Source organism: Schistocerca cancellata, chromosome 5, assembly GCF_023864275.1.
Source record: "Schistocerca cancellata isolate TAMUIC-IGC-003103 chromosome 5, iqSchCanc2.1, whole genome shotgun sequence".
Lineage (NCBI taxonomy): Eukaryota > Metazoa > Arthropoda > Insecta > Orthoptera > Acrididae > Schistocerca > Schistocerca cancellata.
Window position 1 is genome coordinate 129366983 of NC_064630.1, and position 27966 is coordinate 129394948.

Below are 27966 nucleotides of genomic sequence, written 5' to 3' on the forward strand. Positions count from 1 at the left end.
TTTATGCTTGGTAATCTTGATGGTCAATTGTAGCTGTGTTCTCTGCCAGACTGAGTGCCCCATTACTGAGAGCAAGGTTTCATGTAAGAGTTTTCACAGTTATAGCAAGCTTGTATGTGGTGGGCTGGCCTAGGTACAGTAAGTTTGAGTCTGCTATGCATTCCAGAATTTTTCTAATTGTACTTATTTTAGTGGGCAGCCTCAGTGAAATTTTCCTACTTCATTGTTTTAACACGATGTTTGGTATCCTTGGGGGTCTCTGGCCTGTTTTTGAATTTTTAAATATTTACTGTAAGGCTTTGTCATTTTGGCTAGCCTTACACTCTGGTACAAAATATTTCTTTTATACTATCACTAAGTATTGGAATTTAACACAGTGCCATTTTGAGTTCTTAAAGCTGATTGTAAAATTATGTTTGATATGTTATTAAATTGGAGCTTTAAGGCTTGCAGATCACACAAAGCTCAACTCTGTCCTATTAATCCCTGTTATATCACACTATATTAATTTTCATGTAGGCTTTGTCTCCATTGAGACAGGACTGAGGCTGCAGTTTCATACTCTGGTGAAAAGGTGTTCAACAAGCTCCCTTCTGTGCAGTGAATTGAATTCCCTCCCTGTCTAACATGCACCACAGCACAGCTCTTGTGTTCCAGACACCACTTGGGGTGGGGGCTTGTGTCTCTGTTAGTTTGTGGATGCAGCTCCACACTAAGGTGAGATGTGGTCAAGAGGAACATCAGTGGTCAGTCTGGTGACTAGAACTCTTAGCGACAACAAGATCTTGGAGCCAGTACTTGGGGACCACGGACAACTGCGAACAAGTAGTTAGTGTGGCACCAGGGCCATCCATAGTGAACTGGTCAAGCAAGTCTGTGTATCAGCACCGCTTTCCTAGGGAGTTAGCGGTGTCAGCAGGGCTCCATGCAGATGCAGGACAGAACAGCCGCTGTCACCAGTTAGGAACAGTCAGTGAAAAAGAACACGAGAACAGACACACAGAAGAGATAATGGATGTAGTGTGGGGCAGAACAGCAAGGCAGCCTGGTACTCAGGCATCAGATGTTGACACTGGTTTGCTGTCAACACAGGACACTGTTGCGGCTGGAGCACCAGATGGTGCTTGGCTTTGCAGATCCAAGAAACACAGCATAGCTCGGAGTGAAGAGTTAGCTGTTGTCTTGTGTTTTGCAATATGACAGTTAGAGGAGAGTGTGTTTGGTGTGACCGGTGCTATCTTGTATTCCATATGATGTGTTACATATGACGGAGTCAGGGTTAGCCAACTTAAGTCGCCAACTGATTATATTTGTGAAACACAGTGAGGCTACTGTTGGGCCTAGTGTATTCAGCTAAAAAAGTTCTATTTGGTCAAAGTGTATTGGATTTTGTTGTTTTACTGTTCTTATCTTCTGTGTGTAGCAGAGTGTACGTACAGTCAGGTTTACTGTGGATTTTGTCTCTCTTGTATTGCCTGTCTAGTATTAAGTAAGATGCCAGCTTTGATTAGGTACATTTTAGGATCTGATTTTGTTTGATATCTTTTATTGGATATTCTCATATTCTAATATTGTGTGTTGTTATTTGTGTATACAAATTCATGCCCCTTTTACTGTAAGTCTGAATGAATTCAGAGGGCCTCATTTATTGATACTCCATTCTACCGCATTAGTTATTAGTGTATTGTTATTTTGGCATATTAATCTGTGCCTGGTTTACTGTAAGGTTGATTGATTCCAGTCCAGCAAGTTATTTATAGTGTACTCTCTTGAATTAGGCCTTCAGTGTTATTCTGTTCATTTGAGCTCTGAGCTCCTTCATTGTTTCAGTGTCTCTATGTGCTCTGGGTTGTTTATACATATTACTAAATTAAATTACATTTGATTAAGAGTTTATGTCCATACAAACCACAGCTACTTCCCATTCCCACAGCTTTGTGCATCACATATCTAATATAATGTAAAAAATTAAGACTCCCAACCAGTTCATTCAAAAATTATAAACTTATCAGCCACACTTTCTACAAATTATGAGTATCATCTAGATTTGTGAACTGGAAAGTTCTTTTGGCAAGTAGCAGTGTTCCTTACAAAACTGCATACAAGCCATAACATACTATACATAGGAATCAGTGTTTAGAGATGTATATAACTATTTACTTTGAAAAATAGCAAAGTAATCCAGGAGTTTAACAGCAGCAATTTAGTATTACTGAGGAAGCATCAGCTTTTAGCTAAGTACAAGCTTTCTTTTAATTTCAAACGAACTTACTTCACTTTTCCATATAATTTCCGCTCATTTCTAGGCACTTTATGTTGCACTCGTTAATTCAACCTCTCTGCAAAAAGTTCTCCACCTGTGAACTAAACCAGACAACAATGGCAACAGTGATTACCTCCATCATGTTCAACCTGTTGTCCACAATGTCACTATTTAAAGTGCAATCCAAAAAATTTCACTTATTTGACAGTCTCTCTCTCTAGTGTGTGTGTGTGTGTGTGTGTGTTTTTGTGTGTGTGTGTGTGTGTGTGTGTGTGTGTGTGTGGGCACGTGCGCGCGCGCTGGCCAGTAAATATGTTTGGCACCCACACTGCACACCATTTGAGACATTCAGTGTTTTCCATGACAATTATGTAAACAGTGGGCATCCAACATAAGCAAATTCATTGGCCATAACCTCATTTGGCAACTGTCAATAAGTTTCCTGCCCACTTGTTGCGCTATTTCATTCATCTGAATACTGAACTTGCTGTTCTGTTCTTCATCACATACACTTGTAAGACTGCTTTTGAAGTCTCTTTCATCACTCATTACTGTAGACTCACAAACTATACACAACTCATAAATCTGAGGAGCCATAGATATTTCTGCAGCAAATCAAATTTCAGCATACACTTTACAACTGGTAGGAGCATCAATTTTCAAAGCCATTGTTGTTTGCTTTCACCCACAACTGCTGGATCAAAACACTGACTTCTGTCACTTTGTAAACAATCAACAGCTTGTGTCGCATTTGTACAACTTTGTTCTGACTGCCAACATTTAAATATAATAAGCACACACCCATTACTTTTCACACACACCTCAGATTCTGAATTCATCACTTCTATCACTGATAAAAAATTTCACATACACTGCTATGTTATCACAACATCAAGAGTGGTAGCATTACCAGTATGTAAATCTGGACCATAAGCAATACGGACAAGAGGAGAACTGAAGCTTTAGAAATGCTGAGTTAACAAAGAGTTCTGGAAAAGATATATTTAGATCAAATAACTAATGAATAGGCACTGAAATGAATTGGGAGTGAAAAGAGATTTATGGAACAACTTGACTAAAAGAAGGGATAGGTTGACACGACACATTCTGAGGCATCAAAGAAGTTAATTTAATAATGGGCAGAAGTTTAAGAGGTAAAAAATTGTAAACAGAGGACCAGTCTTGATAACAGTAAGCTGATTAAAATGGAAATAGGGCTCAGCAGTCATACCAAGATGAAGAAACTTGCACATCATAGATTTGTTTGGAAAGTCAGAGCATTATAATATCATTTGCTTTCTGGCAAATGTATTTTCATACTTCCCTAATACTACTCATAAAACACATGTTTGGATTAGTTGTATGGGAACAGGATCAGTAATCAGGATATAGAAAACATAATTCCCATATATGTCGTAGCTCATATATATTTACACTTGTCACTCGTGCGCGTAGGCAGGCGCATCACAGGTACTTCCATCTCGAATGAGGTGGGTTGTGCAGGCGGAGCAGTGAGAGGCAGGTCCACTTCGTAGTCAGTCAGCCACCGTGGCCAGATGAGACGGTGTCCAGCCTGGGAGTAAGCGGGCAGGGCGGTCGATGGTGTAGTGGAGGCGTGTGTGGCCCTTAAGTGGATCGAGCCGTCTGTAGAAATAAAAGCATGTAGAGATTCTTGGTCACACTCGCGCAGGAGTGTGAGGTTGTGTGCAGTGTTGACGTGTAAGGGACCGTCTGATGGCGGGACCTTGGTATCTGTCAAAAGAATGAGCACTCGGTCATTGAACACCAATATAGAAACGTCGTTCACTCAGTGCGGTGGCACACTGCAGGACAAACTGATAGTAGGTGTGTGTGCGTCTGACAATGGAGGTGAGGGCATGAAACCTGCACAGGGTGAAACAGGGGGCAAGGTTGGGAAACCAGCGAATGGTGGCAAACAGTCTTCGGCGGAAGAGGTGTCCAGTGAGGTTGATGGGAGCACGTCTTCATTCTCGATCAAGGATGGGTCATCTGCAGAGTCTGACTGCGGTGGTGTGAGACCATGAGGATCAACAAAAGCCGGTTTCAGGCAATGCAGAGAAACTGTCTGTGTGCGGTCTTTAATCATGATATCAAAAGCCGTGTCCCCTCGCCACAGGACCTGGTAGGGGCCAAGACAAGGAGGATGAAGAGTCTGCCTAACCGCATCATCACGTAGCATGACATGGGAGCAGTCAGAAAGTGCGGTGGGAATATAAGCCTCTGGCGGTGAGTGACTGATGGGCGGGTGCAAATGCGTTTCTTGAAAATGCGTGCGCATCCGGCTACTGAAATCTGGCGAGGGGGGAAGATCCTCGCTAAACTGGGGAAGCATAAGTTCCCCCTGTAGGACCAGATTATCACCGAAAACAAATTCAGATATAGTCCCCTGTAGGTCAGGTTTATATGTCGAGTGCAGACCAAGTAGCATCCATGGGAGAGCTTCTGAACAGAGACAATCATGGCATCGAAGGGCCGTCTTGAGGGTGTGGTGCTATCTCTCCACCAACCCATTGCTTTGTGGGTGATAGGTGGTAGTGTGTATTTTTTTAATACAGAGGACGGTGAAAAGGGAGAATTCGAACTGTTGACCCAGATCGATGGGGATAGTGATCAGGCACCCGAAACGAGTGATCCATGAGCCAATGAAAGCCTTGGCTACCATCTTGGCAGTAATGTTAGGGAGATGGATAGCATTGACCCAGTGAGACAAACGGTTGATAGTTGATAAGATATATCTATGGCCCTCTGAAGGAGGAAGAGGCCCAATCAGATCAATATGTACATGATGGAATCGTCCTGCGCGAATGTCGAACTTGCCCAGAGGCAGGGAGATGTGGCGGCTGATCTTGTTGCACTGGCAAGCGTCGCAGCTGCGTGCCCACGTTCGGCAGTCCTGTTTGATATTCTTCCAAACAAAACATTCTGACACAAAATGTGTGGTGGATCAAACGCTCGGGTGGGCTAGGGCGTCGAAAACCTGTCGGCACAGCCCGGGTGGGAGCAAAGGGCATAGGGTGCCGGTCGAAGAATCACACCACACCTCATCAGAAACACCAGGAAATTTAGCCTTTGTGAAAACAAGTGACGTTTGTGGGTCTCGTAGGAGAGCCTGAGAATTTTCATCAGAAGCTTGGAGGGAAACCAGATCAGATAGTTCAACGATGCGGAAAACAGCACTGATCCGCGAGAAGAAATCTGCAGCAATGTTATCTGCACCCTTGATGTAACAGACGTCCGCTGTGAATTGAGAAACCAGGTCACAGTGGCGGTAACGCCGAGAGGATGGGTCCTAAGGTGGGTTGCAGAACACTTCTGCCAGTGGTTTGTGGACAGTGAGGACAAAAATTAACGTCCCTCGACGTCGGGGAGGAAATGTTTGATTGCCTCATAAACAGCAAAGAGCTCTCTATCGAATGCAGAATATTTTCTCTGAGTAGATATTTTCTTGGAGAAGAAATGAAGGGGAGAAACCTTGTCGCCCTTGCATTGTTGCAACACTGCCCCCACTGCGATGTCGCTGGTGTCCGTAGTGATGAATAACTCAGCCGAGGGGTCAGGGTGGGCAAGAGTCACAGTGTGAGTTAAAGATGTCTTCAGGCCTTGAAGGCCTCTAGCATTGGAGCAGTCCAAGAGACCGGTTTGATACTTGAAATTTGTTTGCCTGATAGCGTGTCTGTCAGAGGTGCCTGAACAACGGTGGCGGAAGGCAGATGGCGACGATAGTAATTGATGGTGCCGAAGAAACGGCATAGCTCTTTGTAAGTAGCCAGGGGTGGGAGAGACGTGATAGCCTGCACATGAGATTTGGGAGGCTGTATTCCGTCAGCGGAGATGGTGTAACCTAGGAAGGAGACTGACGCCTGGCGCACCTGAAACTTGTCTTTGTGTACCTCGACTCCGTTGGAGTTCAAGGTCTGGAGGACTGTAGACAGATGATTTTCATGTTCCTCCACTGAGCTGCTGAAAACAAGAATGTCGTCCAGATAAGCAAAGCAAAACTTAAACTGTCACAAGATAAAGTCAATGAAACATTGCCATGTTGTGCTGCGTTCTTTAGGCTGAACGGCATGAAGTGGTATTGGAATAAAATGAACGGCATGATAACAGCCGTCTTAGGAATGTCTTCCAGCGCCACAGGAATCTGGTGGTAGGCACTTTTACAGTCAATAAGACTGAAAATTATGGCGCCCAATAACATATGAGTGAAGTCACTGATGTTCAGCACTGGGTAATTGTCCATGACGGTAAGAGTGTTTAAGCGTCTGTAATCGCCGCACATTCGAAAAGATCCATCGTGTTTGGGGATGAGGTGGATTGGTGAAGACCAGTTGCCGGCTGAAGGTTGCAGAACACCTGCCGTCAAAAGTTCATTAATCTGCTGCAGGGCCGCACGCAACTTGATGGGGCTGAGACGTCGGACCTTATGCCTAATAGGAGGGCAGCCAGTGGTAACTATCTTGTGTGCCATTCCATTGGTGATGAAAGAAACTGAGAACTGCATATAAGATTGGTTAACGTCCTGGTGACAAGTCTTTGGACGAGTATGGCACGATGAGGCGCAGCCGTTAGTGCGAGTGGGGAAAGGTAGCACGAAAGTCATATGTCTCTTACGGGAGCGCGGCATGCGCTTGTGTGAAGGGGGTGGGTGCATGTGCAGTGCCAAGCAAAGGCGAATGGGTGACGACTGTCCACTGTTAACCTTGCACTGGACAACCGGCATGGGCTGGAGCAGCGCTGGTGTCACACGTGGGGCCACAATGGTTGCTGGGTCATGTGGCTGGTGACGCACGGTAGCAATCCAAGAGGTTGGCGTGGTCGCAATGTGCATGCGACTGTCATTAGCAGCACTGTTTGAAACACACAACACTGGATGAGGTGAGGGTAGGGGGTGGGGTGGGGTTGGAATGTAACACGCAAGTAAAGTTTCTGGACTAACCTGGTGAGAGTTCGAACTAGGCTCGGCCGAGCAATCATTTTTAGGTGGCAGCGCCATGGACTGCAGTTGCAGAATGAGGTACGAGCCGCAACGAGCTCGCTGTAAGTGGATGCGATGCATTGCTTCAGCTTCTCATTGTCCTGGAGGAGCTGCATAGCTGAGGCGTATTGTGACAGTAGGTCGGTAATGCGGGTCACAATGTTGCCCGCGAGGGCAGAGCACTTGTGTATGATATCGTATGTTGCGTTGGAAACAGAGCGTTGGACATAGGTGTGGGTGCACAGTATGTGAGGGGCCTGGAAACTGGACCGTGAGTGATGAGTGCTGGATGGAAACAACCCGCTTCCAGAACGGGGTGAGAGACCAGCGCGGCAGACACAGGCGGTGCTGTGGGAGCGGTAGGCGGTTGAGTGACCGAAAACAGGGACCCACACAAGAGGGGTAGGGGGGGGGGGGGGGCAGGAGGGGTTAAGAATGCCACCCACATGGAAACTATCTGATGCATAACATGCCTGTAGTGCATGTGGTGGACCACTGAGGCGAGGTAAGGGTTCCATGTTACACAAAACACTTGAATTGTGCATGTAAATTGGACACAACTGGACCTCTACATGCGCGGAACGAATCTGGCGTGGTTTGTAGTAATGGCGGCGTTGCACACGGCCCAACAGTAACTGATATAGCATGCCGGTGGATGGCTAAACACGTATTCAAATGGAGATCGCTTCGTTCTTGAAACATTCGATTTGAAGAGAGACAATTTGAAATATTGTTCTGTTCACATTTCACTGTCGGATGGGCATAATCCAGTGACGCGAAGCCTGAGTCCATTAATCACTCTAACAGCGTAGTTGCCGACCATTGAAAACTAATGAGGTTAGCACACGACGTTGGTTGAGAACGCAAATCACTGTGCGTAAATGATGAATACATCACTGGCGAAGAAACAACGAAGCTCGGTGAGCGGAGTTGTGCTTCCACATTTTCGGACAAGGCATTGTTTGGCATGGTCATTGTGTAGTGCATATAACCTGTTGCATAAACACCGGCAATGAAGACGCAAAACATGAATGAACTGCGGGGTCACCACTATGGGAACAGGATCGGTAATCGGGATATAGAAAACATAATTCCCATATATGTCGTAGCTCATATATATTTACACTTGACACTGCACCCGTACAGAATGAAGTATAACAAACAACTGACTAAAGTAAAGTTTAGATGGAGGCCCGACAGAGCACAGAGTTCACATATATTAAGTTTCGTGGTCGATGGGAACTATCGGCGCCACAGTTGGATTCAGATTTCTTCTGCTGTGGAACATCACAAACAGTTTTCACAATACTTTATTTGCTTCAAAACAAAACTTCAATGAGAGGAATTATAATTTATTGTTGTTTAAAAGTCAAAACTGTGAAACCAATAAAACCGTCTGTAATGAATATTTATTTATTTCCAGATAGGTCTACAAATAAATATTAATTATTTCATGATGCCATTCTTCAAACACACTAAAGCTGTGCAGCAATATCAACAGATTGAGATTTGTTGTTGTTTCAAGATTGCTGGTGTTATGGAAAACAATGAGCCGTGTGTGGCTCGCGTTGATGCCTTTCATAGCTTGGCATCTGGTAATATCAATAGTGGCGTCTCGTTTTCTTAGTGTGTTCACTGGCGCCACTACATTTGCTCACCTTGTCTGTCTGTGAGTGGCAGCAGCAGCACTTATCAATAGCACATACTGTGGTACCATCTTTGGAGTGGCCTCTAGTATTTCCGGGTCGTTGTGTGTCGAGAAAGTGAGTCGGGATGGAACAGCAGTGAGGTCCGGACAGCCAGTACTTTACCGACCGCTGGGAACACACATGCTCTGTCCAACGGAAGGATGTGGTCGCAAGAGTGCATGACCATGTCAAGGACCAGATTCAGCGAGTTTTAGTTGAATGGACCGTGATATTTGAGTAGTGCAACTTTCGCTTGTGTGCGTGCGTCCATCCATCAAAGTGACCTCATGGCAATAAGATGTCAGTCGACAATTCATACTGGGATCTTTCCCATGCATGACTTGAGTGGGATGACCAATGGTTGGTCGTTTGGTCGGTCGTCACAGCAGATGGTGTGCATTTGGTCTTCTGACTGCTTCTGGCTTCTCTGTGTTTGTGCAGACTTATAATTTGTCCGTGTTGTTCCACAGTGGCTGGTTTTAGTATTGTGAGTTGTTGGTGGAACTGTTTTCTCAGATCTCTGTGTAACTTGTGGTTTTGAATGAGCAATTATTTTAATGCTGTCTGCGTACTGGATTTGTGGAGGAGTTGCAAACGGACATCAGGTTGGCTGGGGGCGCAGCAGCCAGCAGGTACGTGCAGCGCGAGGGTAAGTTGGCATCGCAGGTGGCATGCTGCCACTGCCAGATTGAGGAGGAGTAGCTGTGAGAGTGATGACTTTGTTGCACACTGAGCCCTGGAATTTTAAGTTGAGTGAAGAGTTAACTGCTAATCCAACCTCGACTATTCTGAGATCTCGACTTTGGTCAGTGGGTTGTTGCTCCCAGGGCCGCTGAGCCTGGTGACAACAAGTGAAGTATTTCAAGGTGGTGAAATTTTGCAGCTGTCTTTCTCTATTTAATATTCATCACTGAATTTAGTATTATTCTTATTAGTGAAGTGCAACCAGCGGTATTTTCTGCCTTGTGGCCGCTAACACCCCAGTTACCTGCCCTGGAGGTTAGCATACCTTTCCGGCAGTGTACCTTTCCTTGTCATTTTGATGCTGTCTGACACGGCGTGTAATTCAACAGCCTCTTGTATTGTACTTTGCATAATTTTTTGGGAAGTCTAGCTTGGTTCTAGTGTTTCCTTTGGCCTTGGGTGTTTTCTGGAGACATAGTGTTGTCTGCTTCTTCGCTCTTGCCCTAATTTGAGTTGCCATCCTGTTAGGTGAGTACAACTCTTGGCTGCCTGTCTCACCTTACCTTATGTTTGAGTTACCTTCCCAGGCCAACCCTTGGATCACTTGCTGAGAACTGCTTGTCCTGATTCCTTTGATTGTGATGTTTGTTTTAAGGATATTTGTAATTTTCTAATTATTGTTAGTGTGGCCTTCAGTCAAGCAATTTTTTCACTTCTTTCATGGTAAGGCCTTAAGCCGTGTTACAGTATGTTTTTTTAAGCAAACTTGTTTTAAATGCAAGGTATTTATTTTAAAAGTGCTATTTGGAATTGTTTTCCTGACTTCTAATTCCGGCGTTCAGCCGTTTGTTACTCGAAATAGTTTGTGGCCTTCAGCCGAGCAATAATTTCACTTCTTTTATAATAAGGCCTTCAGCCTTGTTACGGTTTGATTTAAAACAAAGTATTTACCTTAATATGTGCTATTTGGAATTGTTCTTCTGACTTCTAATTCAGGCCTTCAGCCATTTGTGATTTGAAGTTGTGTGTGGCCTTCAGCCAAGCAATAATTTCACCTTATCACTTCTTTTATAATAGGGCCTTCAGCCATGTTACAGTTTGTTTTAAAACGAAGTATTTATCTTAATATGTGCTATTTGGAATTGTTCTTCTGACTTCTAATTCAGGCCTTCAGTCATTTGTTGTTTGAGGTTATTGTTGGTGGCCTTTGGCCCTAAAATAGTGGAATTTTTTTTCTGTGATAAGGCCTTCAGCCGTCATACAGTCAATTGTGTTTTTTTAAGAGATTGTCTTAAAATTTTAATTTCTTTAAATAAAGTTTATGTATTTGTTGTGTAACCGAGAGTAACTGATTACGGCCCCATCCTCAATCGTAACCTTATCCTGCCCCATCCTGAGAAACCAGTTCTCGCACAACACAAATGAACATTGTTTTTTTACAACTTGTTTATGGGTAGGCTGCAGTACCTGATGGCATAATGTAGAATAACATGAAACTGCACCTAGGCAATACAATGTCAATAGTGTAACAACATCCAAATCTTGAGAGCTGCATGATATGTAACATCTGACAGCAAGGCATAGAGGCTCATGTTAGCCTGCATATAGATAAATGTAGACATCACTGATGTTGATGGTGCTAGATATGAGATGGTGTGTGCAGCCGGGGTTGTAGACTCATGCTGGAGGCCTACAGTGGAGGTTCTGGTGTCAATCCCCGCATGAGCAGCTAGCGAACCTTAGCTCAGTGCATTGAAGTGCACCTGTGGTGTGACGGTGCAGTCAACTACATGTGCAGCTGGCACAACATACAGAGTGAAAGGTAGTGGTAACTGTGAGGTAACTGCAGTTGACAGATTGGTTTAAATATGTTCATATCAGAATAGTACAACAAGTGTTTGTAGCATATCATTTCTTCAAACATGATTGTAAGAAGTTGGATATTTGTTACACTAAATATGATGTTCATACTCTTTTTTCCACTACCAGAACTTTGGAAAAAGTAGGGAAGATTTTACCCTCCAATGACTGAATCCTGATTTGACATAAATAGTATCACTTCCACATTTCTGTTCTGTTTTTGTTTACCTTCTACTTTCCCCACCCCATGCTCCTCTTTTTCTGATTTCTTTTTCATTCTCTATCCTCTTTCCTTTTTCTCATTTTGTTTTTTCTCCTTTTTTATTCATTCTTGTTTGTTCTTCACTTTTCGCCTTTTGCACTTTTTTATGTCCTCTATTTCTAACCTTTTTCCTAATTTCTCTTTCCTCTTTACACATGATTTCGCCGCCAACATTTGAAAAAAGTTTCATTTCACATTAGGCTGGCCAACTTGTAATGCAATAATAATTTTTGACTGAACAAATGCTCTCCCTATTGCAACACTATGAATTACTGAACAAGCTGCAAACCAGTTGGTTTATTTTCTAGTTTTTATCTCGGTCTCTTGAATGATGTGTTCTTTAATCTGGTTTCAAAATAACTTATCAGTCTCAGAGCAACATTTTACACTGTGAAAGATGAAGAGTTCCCTACTCATTGAAACCTCAGATTTGAACACCTCACCTCATTATAATTTTCATTGTACTCAAGCTTCCGATGTTCAAATATATGATTTTCCTGAAACATGTATACAATTAGAAATTTGTTTTCCTATTCCTTTTTTCCAAATTTTTCACTTACACAACTATTTGTCTTTGGCTCTGGGCATTTATGGCATTTTCTATAAAGAAAAAACAGTGTGCTTTATTTTCCACCTGATTCTGAAACTAACGTATCATGGAAATCTACTCTACTAAAAAAATTAATTTCATTATAATTTCGATCAGTACTAGAATTTCCCAGTACTGGACAATAATTCTGAACAAACACTGTTAAAATTACAAGTCTCTAAACAAATCCCATATAAGATAAGCAGTTTACCTTTAGTAAGAGGTAGAGGTGATATGCTCCTTTTTCACTTATATTGCATCCAGACATTCCTATTGTCCGTATGTTAGGTGAGTTCTTAATAGTGTTGCATATCATTTCACAGCCAGCATCACCTAAGCAACATCGATGAAATGAAATGTTTTGCAGGGAGCAGCACTTCGAAATGCCCTGAAAAAGCACAAAACATTGGAAGCAAATTGCCATGAGACCAAAATCAATGTAACTACTTTCCCAACTAATATTTTGAAGACCAGCCACTTAGAAGAATGTCAGGCCTAGAAAACCAGCCATTTACATCATTGTTTAAAGCATTATGGCACATATGTAATTGATCTGTCTTGAAGCGTACCACACACTACCATGCTACAAGATTTATTTTTCATATTTACTTTAGTTCTTTGATAGATTACAAACTTTAAAATAATGATGACAGAAAGTATAAATGAGGCTTCCAAAAGCAAAATGCAGTGAACACATCAGAACATTTTTTTTTTTTTTTCAGGAAACATGAAAAACTTCTTACTTCCTTTGTATTACAGATATTCGAAATTCCTTTGCATTGTAGTCTTATGTTTACCTAAGGAGTATATTTCTGACAATCCCTGAAATTTTCGGCTTTCCTTTTACTACTTACAACATAAAATAATTTGGATTCACCAAGTATCGTATCCATTCCCAAGGATCTACAGAGTTTCACTAACATAGAGATGAGTGTGCACATACTATCATAACAAAATAGTAAGAAGATACCTTAATAATGGTACAAAGGAGAGGAAAATATGATCTAATAGTGCATATATTAACATAATATAACTGCAAAAAGACACCTTAATGCTGGTACAAAGAAAAGAACAAAATGATTTAATGATTTCATCTGACTGTGATTACAAAGTATGTGACATTTAACAAAAGTTTGGAAGTAGTTAAAACGTCCTCCTCTACATTGTTCACAGCACAGGTTATATTCCTGTAGAAACAAAGATTTTTGTTTACTTCCCAGGTCTGTCCAAAATGATTTTTTAGCAGGAAATCAATGTCCCTCACTTTTGCTTCCTCGAAAGCTCTTCAAATTTTGATAACATTTGCCTCATCTGCATGTCCCTCTTCCTTCACCAGTGTCCATTCTGTAGGTCGCTTCACCTCTTAATAATATGTTTCCAAGTTTACTTATGGCTATCACAATACTTTCCATAGGGGCAAATCTGAAGTGCCACTAGCTAGGTCGTTTTATGGCATCAGCAACTGCATCTTACCAACACTGATTGTGAGACCTATTCCTAGCTGGAAAACTATTCTGTGATTGTTGAACATTTAAATGCACTCAGTTGGTACGGTAACTGTGACTTTAGACCTGATAACCTTTTCCATTCGACCAAAACTTCTGACCACCGAAGTGACCACCATCACCCCAGTCACCAACTGGGATCAACCACCGGCAGCAGAGGCTGGCCATGCAAGTGGTGGAAGCAAATGCACAGAAGACATGGCAAGCTCCAATCCGACAATCCCTGCCAGGCAGTCTGAGCTTTGACTTCCTCCCAGCATCGTGCAGGTTAAGGACTACAAAGGATTCCTGGAGTGCCTCAAACAGTGGACTGCAGCTGTTTTCACTGTGAGGGAAGCAGGAAACGACAATGTGCGAGTCCACCTCTCAAATATTGAAGATTTCAGGAAGGTCACAGGTGAGGCAGCAGAGCTGTCACTTCCTTTCTACACTTATGCTGTTCCCCAGACAATCTTATCAAGGCAGCCTTCAAGGTTTTCTCAAAGAGTGTAGATCTAGACCTCCCAGAAGGAGCATTGGATGACACTGGATTTGGTGTATGTTCAATGATGTGCATCAAATCCATCTATTCACAGAGACAGTCACCATCACTCCTGGTGATCGCTAACAAGAATGAGGCAAAAAAGATGATCTCTTCGGTGAAGAGGGTGGCCGACACGCAGGCCACCATCAAACACCTATGGATCAAGAGTGGCTTGCCCCACTGCTTCCAGTACCAAGGGCTGTGACATGTGGCACACCATTGTAACTTCCCTGAGGCATGTGTGAAATGCCTGCTACCAAAGATGCACCCTCCCAAGTGCAAGAACTGTGGTGACCCACACATCATGAGCTATCACAGTCGTGAAGTGTTTAAGGCTGAGGCAGGTCTCCAGTGCAGAGTCCCACTCAAGAAGAAGGCCAACCAACCCGTCCAATGTCCATGCCCAGATGCTTGCCAGGTTGAGCAACTCCTGATGAAAGTAACAAATTGCAGCATAAATAAATGTTTACAGATATGCTGATAATGAAGTTCTTATTATATCCTTGTAGAGAAATAGCACAAAATATGTGGATCGATGTTTGAATCTTACCTAATGCACTTTGTTTTGTTCCTCTTGCAGTCAGAAGGATTTGCTGATCTTTTATGGGCTTTACCTTTTGTACCTGGTTATAAACGCATTCCGTAATTAACATCCATGATTATGGAGGAATTGATAAAGCACTCTTGATATTTTACTTGCTATTTTATCCTATGATAATATATAAACATTCTCCATGCACTCACAAACAAATCGAGCCAAGAATAATGCACCAATATATATAATGGCAATATCTTAATGCTTTTTGTTTCGTGGTTGCATTCAGTTGGGACAACTTAATGAAACTGCCACACATAGGCTCAAAACTAAAGTTCTTGAAGCAATAAGCCAGAAAAGCAGCATTATTCAGACAAAATACATAATGTGTACAAAGTGAGTTTTGCATCTTCATACCTTCTTAGACAATGGCATTTGCTAAGGATTCACCAAGTTCTGCCACTTCATCACACAATGGATTCACTCAATTTTGCTCTACAACCAGAAGTGGATAAACTGACTTTTGTAACTATAGGATTTTTTGCAGGTACGTTTTTGGGTAGAAACAAAATGGTGGCACCAACTCATTTTAAAGAAAATGTGGATTTGATGCAGTTTGCTTTTGAACACCTCAATTATTCTACCAAAAAAAGGTGTGAGGTGAATTACTCAGCAATTCTTCTTCTTGAGCTTCCAAAAGTTCTTGCTCACTAAACAAATGTGACATATTTATAACAGAATTACAGCAAACTGTGAAATCTAACATGTACATGCGCAAAATTGCATAACCACACTCACAAATCGAATCAGCCTTTCATAACAGCAGCTGTTCCATTCACCAATGTTTCTAAAGGATGGTTGGGATTAAACCTTTCCTATTTGAGCCACTCTAGATGGAAAACTATTTACCACATGGATACCCAACTTTATAGGAGTGATATTCAGCTGTGAGTTGCAGGTTTGTGTTGTTAGCAGTGTTAGTGTCTTCAGACAGCGGTACTGGCACAGTAACGTGGATTGAAACACAAGCTTCAGTGTGCATTACAGTTGCAGACAATCAACGTGGGTCTGAACAAAGTGAGCAGGGCTTTAATCATAAAGCTGTTGTATCAAAACAACAGCAATAATGCTATTCCTCTTCATGTGTATCAATGCATTAAAGGACTACAGAGAGGTTGTCTTTCTGCGCCAGGACTGAAGAATATATGAAAGTCCGTTGCTCCTGTGACAGGCCGCCAACCAATTGCACCACAAATTGTTGAAGAAATTACTTTTTCCATGGCTGAGAATGCTGGATGCAACATGCAATCTTCAATCAGTGCACGGGTTATGTCATTATGGCTGAACATTCCATGGTCCACTGTTGGAAAGGTGCTGCCAACAATCGTGAAATGGTAGCCATACTAACTTCATACTACTCACCAATTTTTGATGTATGATGTAGTCATTTGAGTAGACTTTGCTCTTACATTTCTTGCAATGTTGAAGGCCATGTGGCCTTGGAACACTTTGTGGAATGGTGAAGCAAACTTTATGCTCACTGGGGCAGTGAACACTCACAATTGTTGATTTGGGGATTGTCACTAAACATTCATGGAGTTCCCCTCTAAAGTGAACACGTCATGTGTGATGTGGCTTCATAGCACACTTCATGACTGCTCCGTTTTTCTTTGAGGAACTCAAACCCTAAGGGCCAAGAACAAGCAACATGAATGTCACATGTTAATGCTTAAAAAATGTGGTTTAAAAAGTTCCTCTTCTCTTTCTGCTATCATTGGTGCTGTGAGTTGATCTGCTTCCACTGTTATGCAAAGGATAATTTATCTCTTGGTGATATGACCACTGGCCAAGCAGTTAATTACATGCCATTTATTTGTGCTACACATGTTGTTTTTATAGTTTCCAAAATGTTTTATTCATATCTTGAGATTGTTACAATAGAACAAAGAAAAGCCATCACACCACTGTGCAGCCTTTATACCCCAACATCAAACAAAGCAGAAAGTCTTCCACTGCCACCTCCAAAGATCTCCATCAAAGAGAGAGCGTCTTCTTATTTTTACTAAACTCATTCGTGCGGTGGTCACTTAGAAATCTCTCGACAAACTGGCATAAGTCAGTGACTTGGCGGAATCTATATATACATTTTGCATTAACATCATTCATTTTTCTCCTTAACTCAATAAATTAACAAAATACATTTGATTTTGACAGTATAAATTGCAAAATATAGTGCCGCCACATAGCAGATCAATTTAAACTTGAAATAGCCTCCTTCATAGTAAATTAACGAAATAGACATATATATATATATATAATAGAAGGAAACATTCCACGTAGGAAAAATATACCTAAAAACAAAGATGATGTGACGTACCAAATGAAAGTGCTGGCAGGTCAACAGACACACAAACGAACACAAACATACACACAAAATTCAAGCTTTCGCAACAAACTGTTGCCTCATCAGGAAAGAGGGAAGGAGAGGGAAAGACGAAAGGATGTGGGTTTTAAGGGAGAGGGTAAGGAGTCATTCCAGTCCCGGGAGCGGACAGACTTACCTTAGGGGGAAAAAAGGACGGGTATACACTCGCACACACACACACATATCCATCCACACATATACAGACACAAGCAGACATATTTAAAGACAAAGAGTTTGGGCAGAGATGTCAGTCGAGGCAGAAGTGCAGAGGCAAAGATGTTGTTGAATGACAGGTGAGGTATGAGTGGCTGCAACTTGAAATTAGCGGAGATTGAGGCCTGGTGGATAACGAGAAGAAAGGATATATTGAAGAGCAAGTTCCCATCTCCGGAGTTCGGATAGGTTGGTGTTAGTGGGAAGTATCCAGATAACCCGGACTGTGTAACACTGCGCCAAGATGTGCTGGCCGTGCACCAAGGCATGTTTAGCCACAGGGTGATCCTCAGTACCAACAAACACTGTCTGCCTGTGTCCATTCATGCGAATGGGCAGTTTGTTGCTGGTCATTCCCACATAGAATGCATCACAGTGTAGGCAGGTCAGTTGGTACATCACGTGGGTGCTTTCACACGTGGCTCTGCCTTTGATTGTGTACACCTTCCGGGTTACAGGACTGGAGTAGGTGGTGGTGGGAGGGTGCATGGGACAGGTTTTACACCGGGGGTGGTTACAAGGGTAGGAGCCAGAGGGTAGGGAAGGTGGTTTGGGTATTTCATAGGGATGAACTAAGAGGTTACGAAGGTTAGGTGGACGGCGGAAAGACACTCTTGGTGGAGTGGGGAGGATTTCGTGAAGGATGGATCTCATTTCAGGGCAGGATTTGAGGAAGTCGTATCCCTGCTGGAGAGCCACATTCAGAATCTGATCCAGTCCCGGAAAGTATCCTGTCACAAGTGGGGCACTTTTGTGGTTCTTCTGTGGGAGGTTCTGGGTTTGAGAGGATGAGGAAGTGGCTCTGGTTATTTGCTTCTGTACCAGGTCGGGAGGGTAGTTGCGGGATGTGAAAGCTGTTGTCAGGTTGTTGGTGTAATGCTTCAGGGATTCCGGACTGGAGCAGATTCATTTGCCATGAAGACCTAGGCTGTAGGAAAGGGACCATTTGATGTGGAATGAGTGGCAGCTGTAGTAATGGAGGTACTGTTGCTTGTTGGTGGGTTTGATGTGGACGGACGTGTGAAGCTGGCCATTGGACAGATGAAGGTCAACATCAAGGAAAGTGGCATGGGATTTGGAGTAGGACCAGGTGAATCTGATGGAACCAAAGGAGTTGAGGTTGGAGAGGAAATTCTGGAGTTCTTCTTCACTGTGAGTCCAGATCATGAAGATGTCATCAATAAATCTGTACCAAACTTTGGGTTGGCAGGCCTGGGTAACCAAGAAGGCTTCCTCTAAGCAACCCATGAATAGGGTGGCGTACGAAGGGGCCATCCTGGTACCCATGGCTGTTCCCTTTAATTGTTGGTATGTCTGGTCTTCAAAAGTGAAGAAGTTGTGGGTCAGGATGAAGCTGGCTAAGGTAATGAGGAAAGAGGTTTTAGGTAGGGTGGCAGGTGATCGGCATGAAAGGAAGTGCTCCATCGCAGCGAGGCCCTGGACGTGCGGGATATTTGTGTATAAGGAAGTGGCATCAATGGTTACAAGGATGGTTTCTGGGGGTAACGGATTGGGTAAGGATTCCAGGCGTTCGAGAAAGTGGTTGGTGTCTTTGATGAAGGATGGGAGACTGCATGTAATGGGTTGAAGGTGTTGATCTACGTAGGCAGAGATACATTCTGTGGGGGCTTGGTAACCAGCTACAATGGGGTGGCCGGGATGATTGGGTTTGTGAATTTTAGGGAGAGGGTAGAAGGTAGGGGTGCGGGGTGTCGGTGGGGTCAGGAGGTTGATGGAGTCAGGTGAAAGGTTTTGTAGGGGGCCTAAGGTTCTGAGGATTCCTTGAAGTTCCCATTCCTGATGTCCAGGCAGAGCTTCAAGGAATCCTCAGAACCTTAGGCCCCCTACAAAACCTTTCACCTGACTCCATCAACCTCCTGACCCCACCGACACCCCGCACCCCTACCTTCTACCCTCTCCCTAAAATTCACAAACCCAATCATCCCGGCCGCCCCATTGTAGCTGGTTACCAAGCCCCCACAGAATGTATCTCTGCCTACGTAGATCAACACCTTCAACCCATTACATGCAGTCTCCCATCCTTCATCAAAGACACCAACCACTTTCTCGAACGCCTGGAATCCTTACCCAATCCGTTACCCCCAGAAACCATCCTTTAACCATTGATGCCACTTCCTTATACACAAATATCCCGCACGTCCAGGGCCTCGCTGCGATGGTGCACTTCCTTTCACGCCGATCACCTGCCACCCTACCTAAAACCTCTTTCCTCATTACCTTAGCCAGCTTCATCCTGACCCACAACTTCTTCACTTTTGAAGACCAGACATACCAACAATTAAAGGGAACAGCCATGGGTACCAGGATGGCCCCTTCATACGCCAACCTATTCATGGGTCGCTTAGAGGAAGCCTTCTTGGTTACCCAGGCCTGCCAACCCAAAGTTTGGTACAGATTTATTGATGACATCTTCATGATCTGGACTCACAGTGAAGAAGAACTCCAGAATTTCCTCTCCAACCTCAACTCCTTTGGTTCCATCAGATTCACCTGGTCCTACTCCAAATCCCATGCCACTTTCCTTGATGTTGACCTTCATCTGTCCAATGGCCAGCTTCACACGTCCGTCCACATCAAACCCACCAACAAGCAACAGTACCTCCATTACTACAGCTGCCACTCATTCCACATCAAATGGTCCCTTCCCTACAGCCTAGGTCTTCATGGCAAACGAATCTGCTCCAGTCCGGAATCCCTGAAGCATTACACCAACAACCTGACAACAGCTTTCGCATCCCGCAACTACCCTCCCGACCTGGTACAGAAGCAAATAACCAGAGCCACTTCCTCATCCTCTCAAACCCAGAACCTCCCACAGAAGAACCACAAAAGTGCCCCACTTGTGACAGGATACTTTCCGGGACTGGATCAGATTCTGAATGTGGCTCTCCAGCAGGGATACGACTTCCTCAAATCCTGCCCTGAAATGAGATCCATCCTTCACGAAATCCTCCCCACTCCACCAAGAGTGTCTTTCCGCCATCCACCTAACCTTCGTAACCTCTTAGTTCATCCCTATGAAATACCCAAACCACCTTCCCTACCCTCTGGCTCCTACCCTTGTAACCGCCCCCGGTGTAAAACCTGTCCCATGCACCCTCTCACCACCACCTACTCCAGTCCTGTAACCCGCAAGGTGTACACAATCAAAGGCAGAGCCACGTGTGAAAGCACCCACGTGATGTACCAACTGACCTGCCTACACTGTGATGTATTCTATGTGGGAATGACCAGCAACAAACTGTCCATTCACATGAGTGGACACAGGCAGACAGTGTTTGTTGGTAATGAGGATCACCCTGTGGCTAAACATGCCTTGGTGCACGGCCAGCACATCTTGGCGCAGTGTTACACAGTCCGGGTTATCTGGATACTTCCCACTAACACCAACCTATCCGAACTCCGGAGATGGGAACTTGCTCTTCAATATATCCTCTCTTCCCATTATCCACCAGGCCTCAATCTCTGCTAATTTCAAGTTGCCGCCACTCATACCTCACCTGTCATTCAACAACATCTTTGCCTCTGCACTTCTGCCTCGACTGACATCTCTGCCCAAACTCTTTGTCTTTAAATATGTCTGCTTGTGTCTGTATATGTGTGGATGGATATGTGTGTGTGTGTGCGAGTGTATACCCGTCCTTTTTTCCCCCTAAGGTAAGGCTGTCCGCTCCCGGGACTGGAATGACTCCTTACCCTCTCCCTTAAAACCCACATCCTTTCGTCTTTCCCTCTTCTTCCCTCTTTCCTGATGAGGCAACAGTTTGTTGCGAAAGCTTGAATTTTGTGTGTATGTTTGTGTTCGTTTGTGCGTCTGTTGACCTGCCAGCACTTTCATTTGGTACGTCACATCATCTTTGTTTTTAGGTGTGTGTATATATATATATATATAAATAATATTTCTCAGATTCAATGTTTCACATGACCTATTGATTATACTTATTAGTTTGGAATTATCATAACAACAGTGCAAGTACAATTTTAATTTAAAATTGGTGTTATGTCTCAGGTTGTTGGTCTATTACATTAGAAAAGCTGCAACAAGACACTACAGAGAAATGTGGAAGTTATTTCACAACAGAATACAAAGACAGGAGCACTGAGAAAGCACTTATGCCAAACTTTAAGGAACATGAATTATTTTTATTTCTTTAACTTGATCTGATTTGGCCATCAGACCCTCTCTTATATCAGACCTGGGCTTCACAAAAACAGTACATATTTCACCATAAGGGGAGTTACCTAAGAAAATAATCATTTTAATGTGACAAGTTGTATTACAATGATTTGAGGGTCTGAAATGATGGTGCAGCAAATTATACTAACTATGAACTAACAAAGTTAATACTGACGTTACTTGTTCTACTGCAGCTGGAGCCACAAACAGTGATAACAGTAACAATAACAATAATAATAAATACATAATAATATTAGTAATGATGACAATTGTGACATTAATAACAATAATCATAGTGGCAGATAAAAGAAAAATTTATTGGTCTACATAACAGATGTTTTCTGATATAGTAAGTTCTTGGAAAAGGAAATTTAAAAGGTAAAGAGTGTGTACAGGAACAATGGTAATTGGTAATCTTATTGTTGCTTTAGTAGATATGTCATTACCTATCTTTCAATGCTGGAGATGTTATTTATTTCTCCAATACAATGCGGGAGGTTGTTCCACTGTCGGGTTCCTGCTACTGAGAAGGACTTCAAGAAGGTGACTGAGTGATGGAGTGTGATGGAAAGGATTTTGCTCTGATAGGAATGGGTACTTGTGCCGTGTTGTTCAGGCAAGGACGTTAAGGTTGAGGAGAGATACGAGGTCCAGTGCTCATTGATAAGACAGGAGACAACACAGAGGGCATGGAAATCTTTGTGCTTGTCTGCACGCAGCCAGGACATCTGTGCAAGTGATGGTGAAATGTGATCAAAGAGTCAAACATCACAGATATGATGAACACAAACATTCATAGCCATTTCCAGGTGACATGAACTTTCCAGAGAAAGATCTTGTAGGATAACATCAAAATGGTTCAAATGGCTCTGAGTACTATGGGACTTAACACCTGAGGTCATCAGTCCCCTAGAACTTAGAACTGCTTAAACCTAACTAACCTGAGGAAATCACATCCATCCATGCCCGAGGCACAATTCGAACCTGTGACCGTAGCAGTCGCGTGGTTCTAGACTGTAGCATCTAGAACCACTCGGCCACTCCGGCCGGCAGGATAACATTGCTGTAATCAATAAACTGAAATATAAGCATTTGCACAAATTTCATTTTCAGTTCCAAATGGAAGAACTTTTTATATTTTTGTAGGGCATGGAGAGATGCTGCTGCCTTCTTGCCATTACAATTATGTGTTCCATCCATTTTAGATTTTGACCTCTTATTACTTGTTAACTTTCTGCTGAAGGAGAGAAGTTGATATTTGTCCCATTTAGGGTTAAAGATGTTAGGAATCCCTGATATTTAGGGCTAATGAGCCTAGAATGATCAACTTGGGTTTTGGATGGGTTGATATTTGATCCTATATCCCATACCCATTTTGGCAGTGCACACAGATTGGTATTGAGATTTTTAATAGCTGTCTTCAGGTTTATGGGTTTTGCACTTAGATCAAAGTAGAAGCCATCCGCATACATTGGACATTTGCAGTAGGACAAAACTGATGACATATCATTTACGTACATTGAAAAGAGTGTAGAACCTAATACTGAACGCTGGGGGATGCTCAATACCACCTGCCTCAATTGTGACTTTATGATGCCGGACGTGATGCAGTGGTGGTAAGATCTCGGGTATGAATGAAGCAATCATATTTTGTTGAGAATTTTCCATAAATGAAAATTTTGATAGAGCCACAATTTGACAGATGGGTAGAGCAAAAAGGTGAACAGTTCATAAAAATGTCTGATGCCAAATTCAGGAAATCGCATGAAATGCAGGATAAGAAATTCTGAAAGTGGAGAAATGCAAAAGCCAATAAACTGCACAATGATTTTCAGGAAGAGTATTAAGAATACAATGCAAGAACACATGTGCACATTGTAGAAGTTATTGGAATACAAATACACTATGTGATCAAAAGTATCCGGACACCCCTAAAAACATACAATTTTCATATTAGGTGCACTGTGCTGCAGCCTACTGCCATCAGGTACACCATATCAGTGACATCAGTAGTCACCAGACATTGTGAGAGAGCAGAATGAGGCACTCTGCGGAACTCACGGGCTTCGAACATGGTCAGGTGACTGGATATCACTTGTATCATAAGTCTGTACGCGAGATTTCCACACTCGTAAACATCCCTACATCCACTGTTTCTGATGTGATAATAAAGTGGAAACATGAGGGGAAATGCACAGCACAAAAGCGTACAGGCCGACTTCGTCTGTTGACTGACAAAAACCACCGACAGTTGAACAGGGTCATAATGCGTAACAGGCAGACATCAATCCAGACCATCACACAGGAATTCCAAACTGCATCAGGATCCACTGCAAGTACGCACAATTAGGCAGGAGGTGAGAAAACTTGGATTTCATGGTCAAGTGGCTGCTCATAAGCCACACACCACGCCGGTAAATGCAAAACGACGCCTCGCTTTGTGTAAGGAGCGTAAACATTGGACGATTAAATTGTGGAAAAATGTTGTATGGAGTGACAAATCACGGTACACAATGTGGTGATCTGATGGCAGGGTGTGGGAATGGCGAATGCCCAGTGAATGTCATCTGCTGGCATGTGTACTGCCAACAGTAAAATTCAGAGGCGGTGGTGTTATGGTGTGGTTGCGTTTTTCATGGAGGGGATTTGCACCCCTTGTTGTTTTGCATGGCACTATCACAGCACAGGCCTACATTGATGTTTTAAGCACCTTCTTGCTTCCCACTGTTGAAGAGCAATTTGGGGATAGCGATTGCATCTTTCAACACGATCGAGCACCTGTTTATAATGCACGGCCTGTGGCGAACTAGTTACACGACAATAACATCCCTGAAATTGACTGGCCTGCACAGAGTCCTGACCTGAATCCTACAGAACACCTTTGGGATGTTGTGGAACACCAGGCTTCACCAACTAACATCGATACCTCTCCTCAGCGCACCACTCCCTGAAGAATGGGCTGCCATTCCCCAAGAAACTTTCCAGCACCTGACTGAATGTATGCCTGCAAGAGTGGAAGCTGTTATCAAGGATAAGGGTGGGCCAACACCATATTGAATCTAGCATTACCATTGAAGGGCACCACAAACTTGTAAGTCATTTTCAGCCATGTTTCCAGATACTTTTGATCACATAGTGTAGATACACATGAAAATGCGAGAAAGGAATACATACATGAAATATAGGAGAAGCAGAGAAGTTTCTGGGAACCACTGGCAAGGAATTGACAATTGTCAAAAATGCAATCACAGATGACACGCATAATGTAAAATTGGATGTCTATGAAATTAATGATCAAATTAAAGAAACAGGTGTCAGAACACCAAAAGTCAAGATTTAACAATCTGAGATATCCAGTTTGAATGGAATCAGTTGACGTTGCAGGTAGGGAATAGGAAGAAAAATTACAAGAAACACTAATCACATAGGAGTAGAAACACTTGTAACATTGTACACGCCAGAAGATGGTATTTTTATGGCATCATTAGCTTCACACTTCTGTACCCAGAAGGGGTAAAAGGGGGCATGTAAAACACAGCAAGTTAGTTGTAGAAATGATCGGTACTGTAGTTGTAAATTGTCATAGCTGTGTTGGGATAGAACCAGAGGTCCAAGCCCTAATAGAAAGCACTAAAGCTCAATTAGTTAGAGGTAGAGAAAGCTGGCTAAAGCCAGAAATAAGTACAAGAGAAATTTTTCTAATGATCTAACAGCGTTCAGAAAGGAGATTTTAAATACAATTAGTGGTGTAGTATTTATTGCTGCCAGAAGTAGTTTGCCTTGTAGTGGAATTGACGTAGATAGTTTCTGCGAAATAGTATGGGTACAGGCTATACTTGACAATCGGACTGAACTATTAATTGGGTCATTTTATGGACCCCCCAACTCAGAAGATATAGTTGCTGAACAGTTCAAAGAAAACTTGACTCTCATTTCAAACAGGTACCCCATTCATACAATTATAGTCGGTGGTGACTTTAATCTATCCTTGATATGCTGGAAAAATTATACATTTAAAGCCGGCAGCAGGCATAAAACATCATCCGAAATTGTACTGAATGCTTTCTCAGAAAATTATTTTGAGCAATTAGTTCATGAGCCCACCGAAGCATAAATGGTTGCGAAAGCATACTTGACCTCTTAGCAACAAATAATCCTCGACAAACAGTGAGTATTGTGACGAATACAAGGATTAGCGAGCACAAGGCAGTAACTGCTCAGCTGAAAACTGTAACTCCTACAACCATCAAAAAGAAATGCAAAGTATATCTATTTAAAAAAGCTGATGAAAATGCTCTTAACACCTTTTTAAGAGACAGTCTGCACTCCTTCTGATCTGATCATGTAAGCGTAGAAAAATTGTGGAATGATTTCAAAGAGATAGTATTGACAGCAATTGAGAGATATATACCACATAAATTAGTAAGTCCTGGTACTGATCCCCTATGGTACATAAAACAGATCAGATCGCTGTAGCAGAAGCAGAGAAAAAAGCATGCCAAATTTAAGACTGGCAAAGTTTTACAGAAGTTCGAAATATAGCACGTACTTCAATGCGAGATGTTTTCAGTAACTTCCACAATGAAACTCTACCTCAAAATCTGGCAGAAAACCCAAAGAGATACTGGTCATACATAAGGCACACCAGTGGCAAGACGCAATCAATACCTTCACTGCGCGATAACAACAGTGAAGTCAGAGAACTAATGCAGAGTTATTAAACACGATTTTCTGAAACTCCTTCACCAACAAGACAAAGTAAATATTGCTGAAATCCAATCAAGAGCAACTGCCATGATGAGAAATATAGTAACAGACATCCTTGGTGTTACAAAGCAGTGTAAATCACTTAATAAAAGCAAGGCTTCCGGTCCAGATTGTATACCAGTCAGGCTCCTCTCAGAGTATGCTGATACAATAGCTCCATATTTAGCAATTATATAATGTTGTATACATGGAAGAACCCTGGAGATACTAAAAGGTATCAGATAGATTATATAATGGTAAGGCAGAGATTTAGGAACCAGGTTTTAAATTGTAAGACATTTCCAGGGGCAGATGTGGACTCTGACCACAATCTATTGGTTATGACCTGTAGATTAAAACTGAAGAAACTGCAAAAAGGTGGGAATTTAAGGAGATGGGACCTGGATAAACTGAAAGAACCAGAGGTTGTAAAGAGTTTTAGGGAGAGCATAAGGGCACAATTGACAGGAATGGGGGAAAGAAATACAGTAGAAGAAGAATGGGTAGCTTTGAGGGATGAAGTAGTGAAGGCAGCAGAGGATCAAGTAGGTAAAAAGACGAGGGCTAGTAGAAATCCTTGGGTAACAGAAGAAATATTGAATTTAATTGATGAAAGGAGAAAATATAAAAATGCAGTAAATGAAGCAGGCAAAAAGGAATACAAACGTCTCAAAAATGAGATCGACAGGAAGTGCAGAATGGCTAAGCAGGGATGGCTAGAGGACAAATGTAAGGATGTAGAGGCTTATCTCACTAGGGGTAAGATAGATATTGCCTACAGGAAAATTAAAGAGACCTTTGGAGATAAGAGAACCACTTGTATGAACATCAAGAGCTCAGATGGAAACCCAGTTCTAAGCAAAGAAGGGAAAGCAGAAAGGTGGAAGGAGTATATAGAGGGTCTATACAAGGGCGATGTACTTGAGGACAATATTTTGGAAATGGAAGAGGATGTAGATGAAGATGAAATGGGAGATACGATACTGCGTGAAGAGTTTGACAGAGCACTGAAAGACCTGAGTCGAAACAAGGCCCCCGGAGTAGACAACATTCCAGTAGAACTACTGACGGCCTTGGGAGAGCCAGTCCTGACAAAACTCTACCATCTGGTGAGCAAGATGTATGAAACAGGCGAAATACCCTCAGACTTCAAGAAGAATATAATAATTCCAATCCCAAAGAAAGCAGGTGTTGACAGATGTGAAAATTACCGAACAATCAGTTTAATAAGCCACAGCTGCAAAATACTAACACGAATTCTTTACAGACGAATGGAAAAACTAGTAGAAGCCGACCTCGGGGAAGATCAGTTTGGATTCCGTAGAAATACTGGAACACGTGAGGCAATACTGACCTTACGACTTATCTTAGAAGAAAGATTAAGAAAAGGCAAACCTACATTTCTAGCATTTGCAGACTTAGAGAAAGCTTTTGACAATGTTGACTGGAATACTCTCTTTCAAATTCTAAAGGTGGCAG

The 27966-nt window shown here is 42.7% G+C and overlaps 1 protein-coding gene across 1 annotated transcript in view; it reads right to left on the bottom strand.

Moving 5' to 3' along the window:
* Positions 1–27966, bottom strand: part of LOC126188396 (centrosomal protein of 78 kDa-like) — a 191041-nt gene that overhangs the window by 91226 nt on the left and 71849 nt on the right. Inside the window, exon 4 of the mRNA XM_049929997.1 lies at positions 12554–12730. Coding sequence (XP_049785954.1) covers positions 12554–12730 — 177 coding nt within the window. The remainder of the gene's footprint in view (positions 1–12553; positions 12731–27966) is intronic.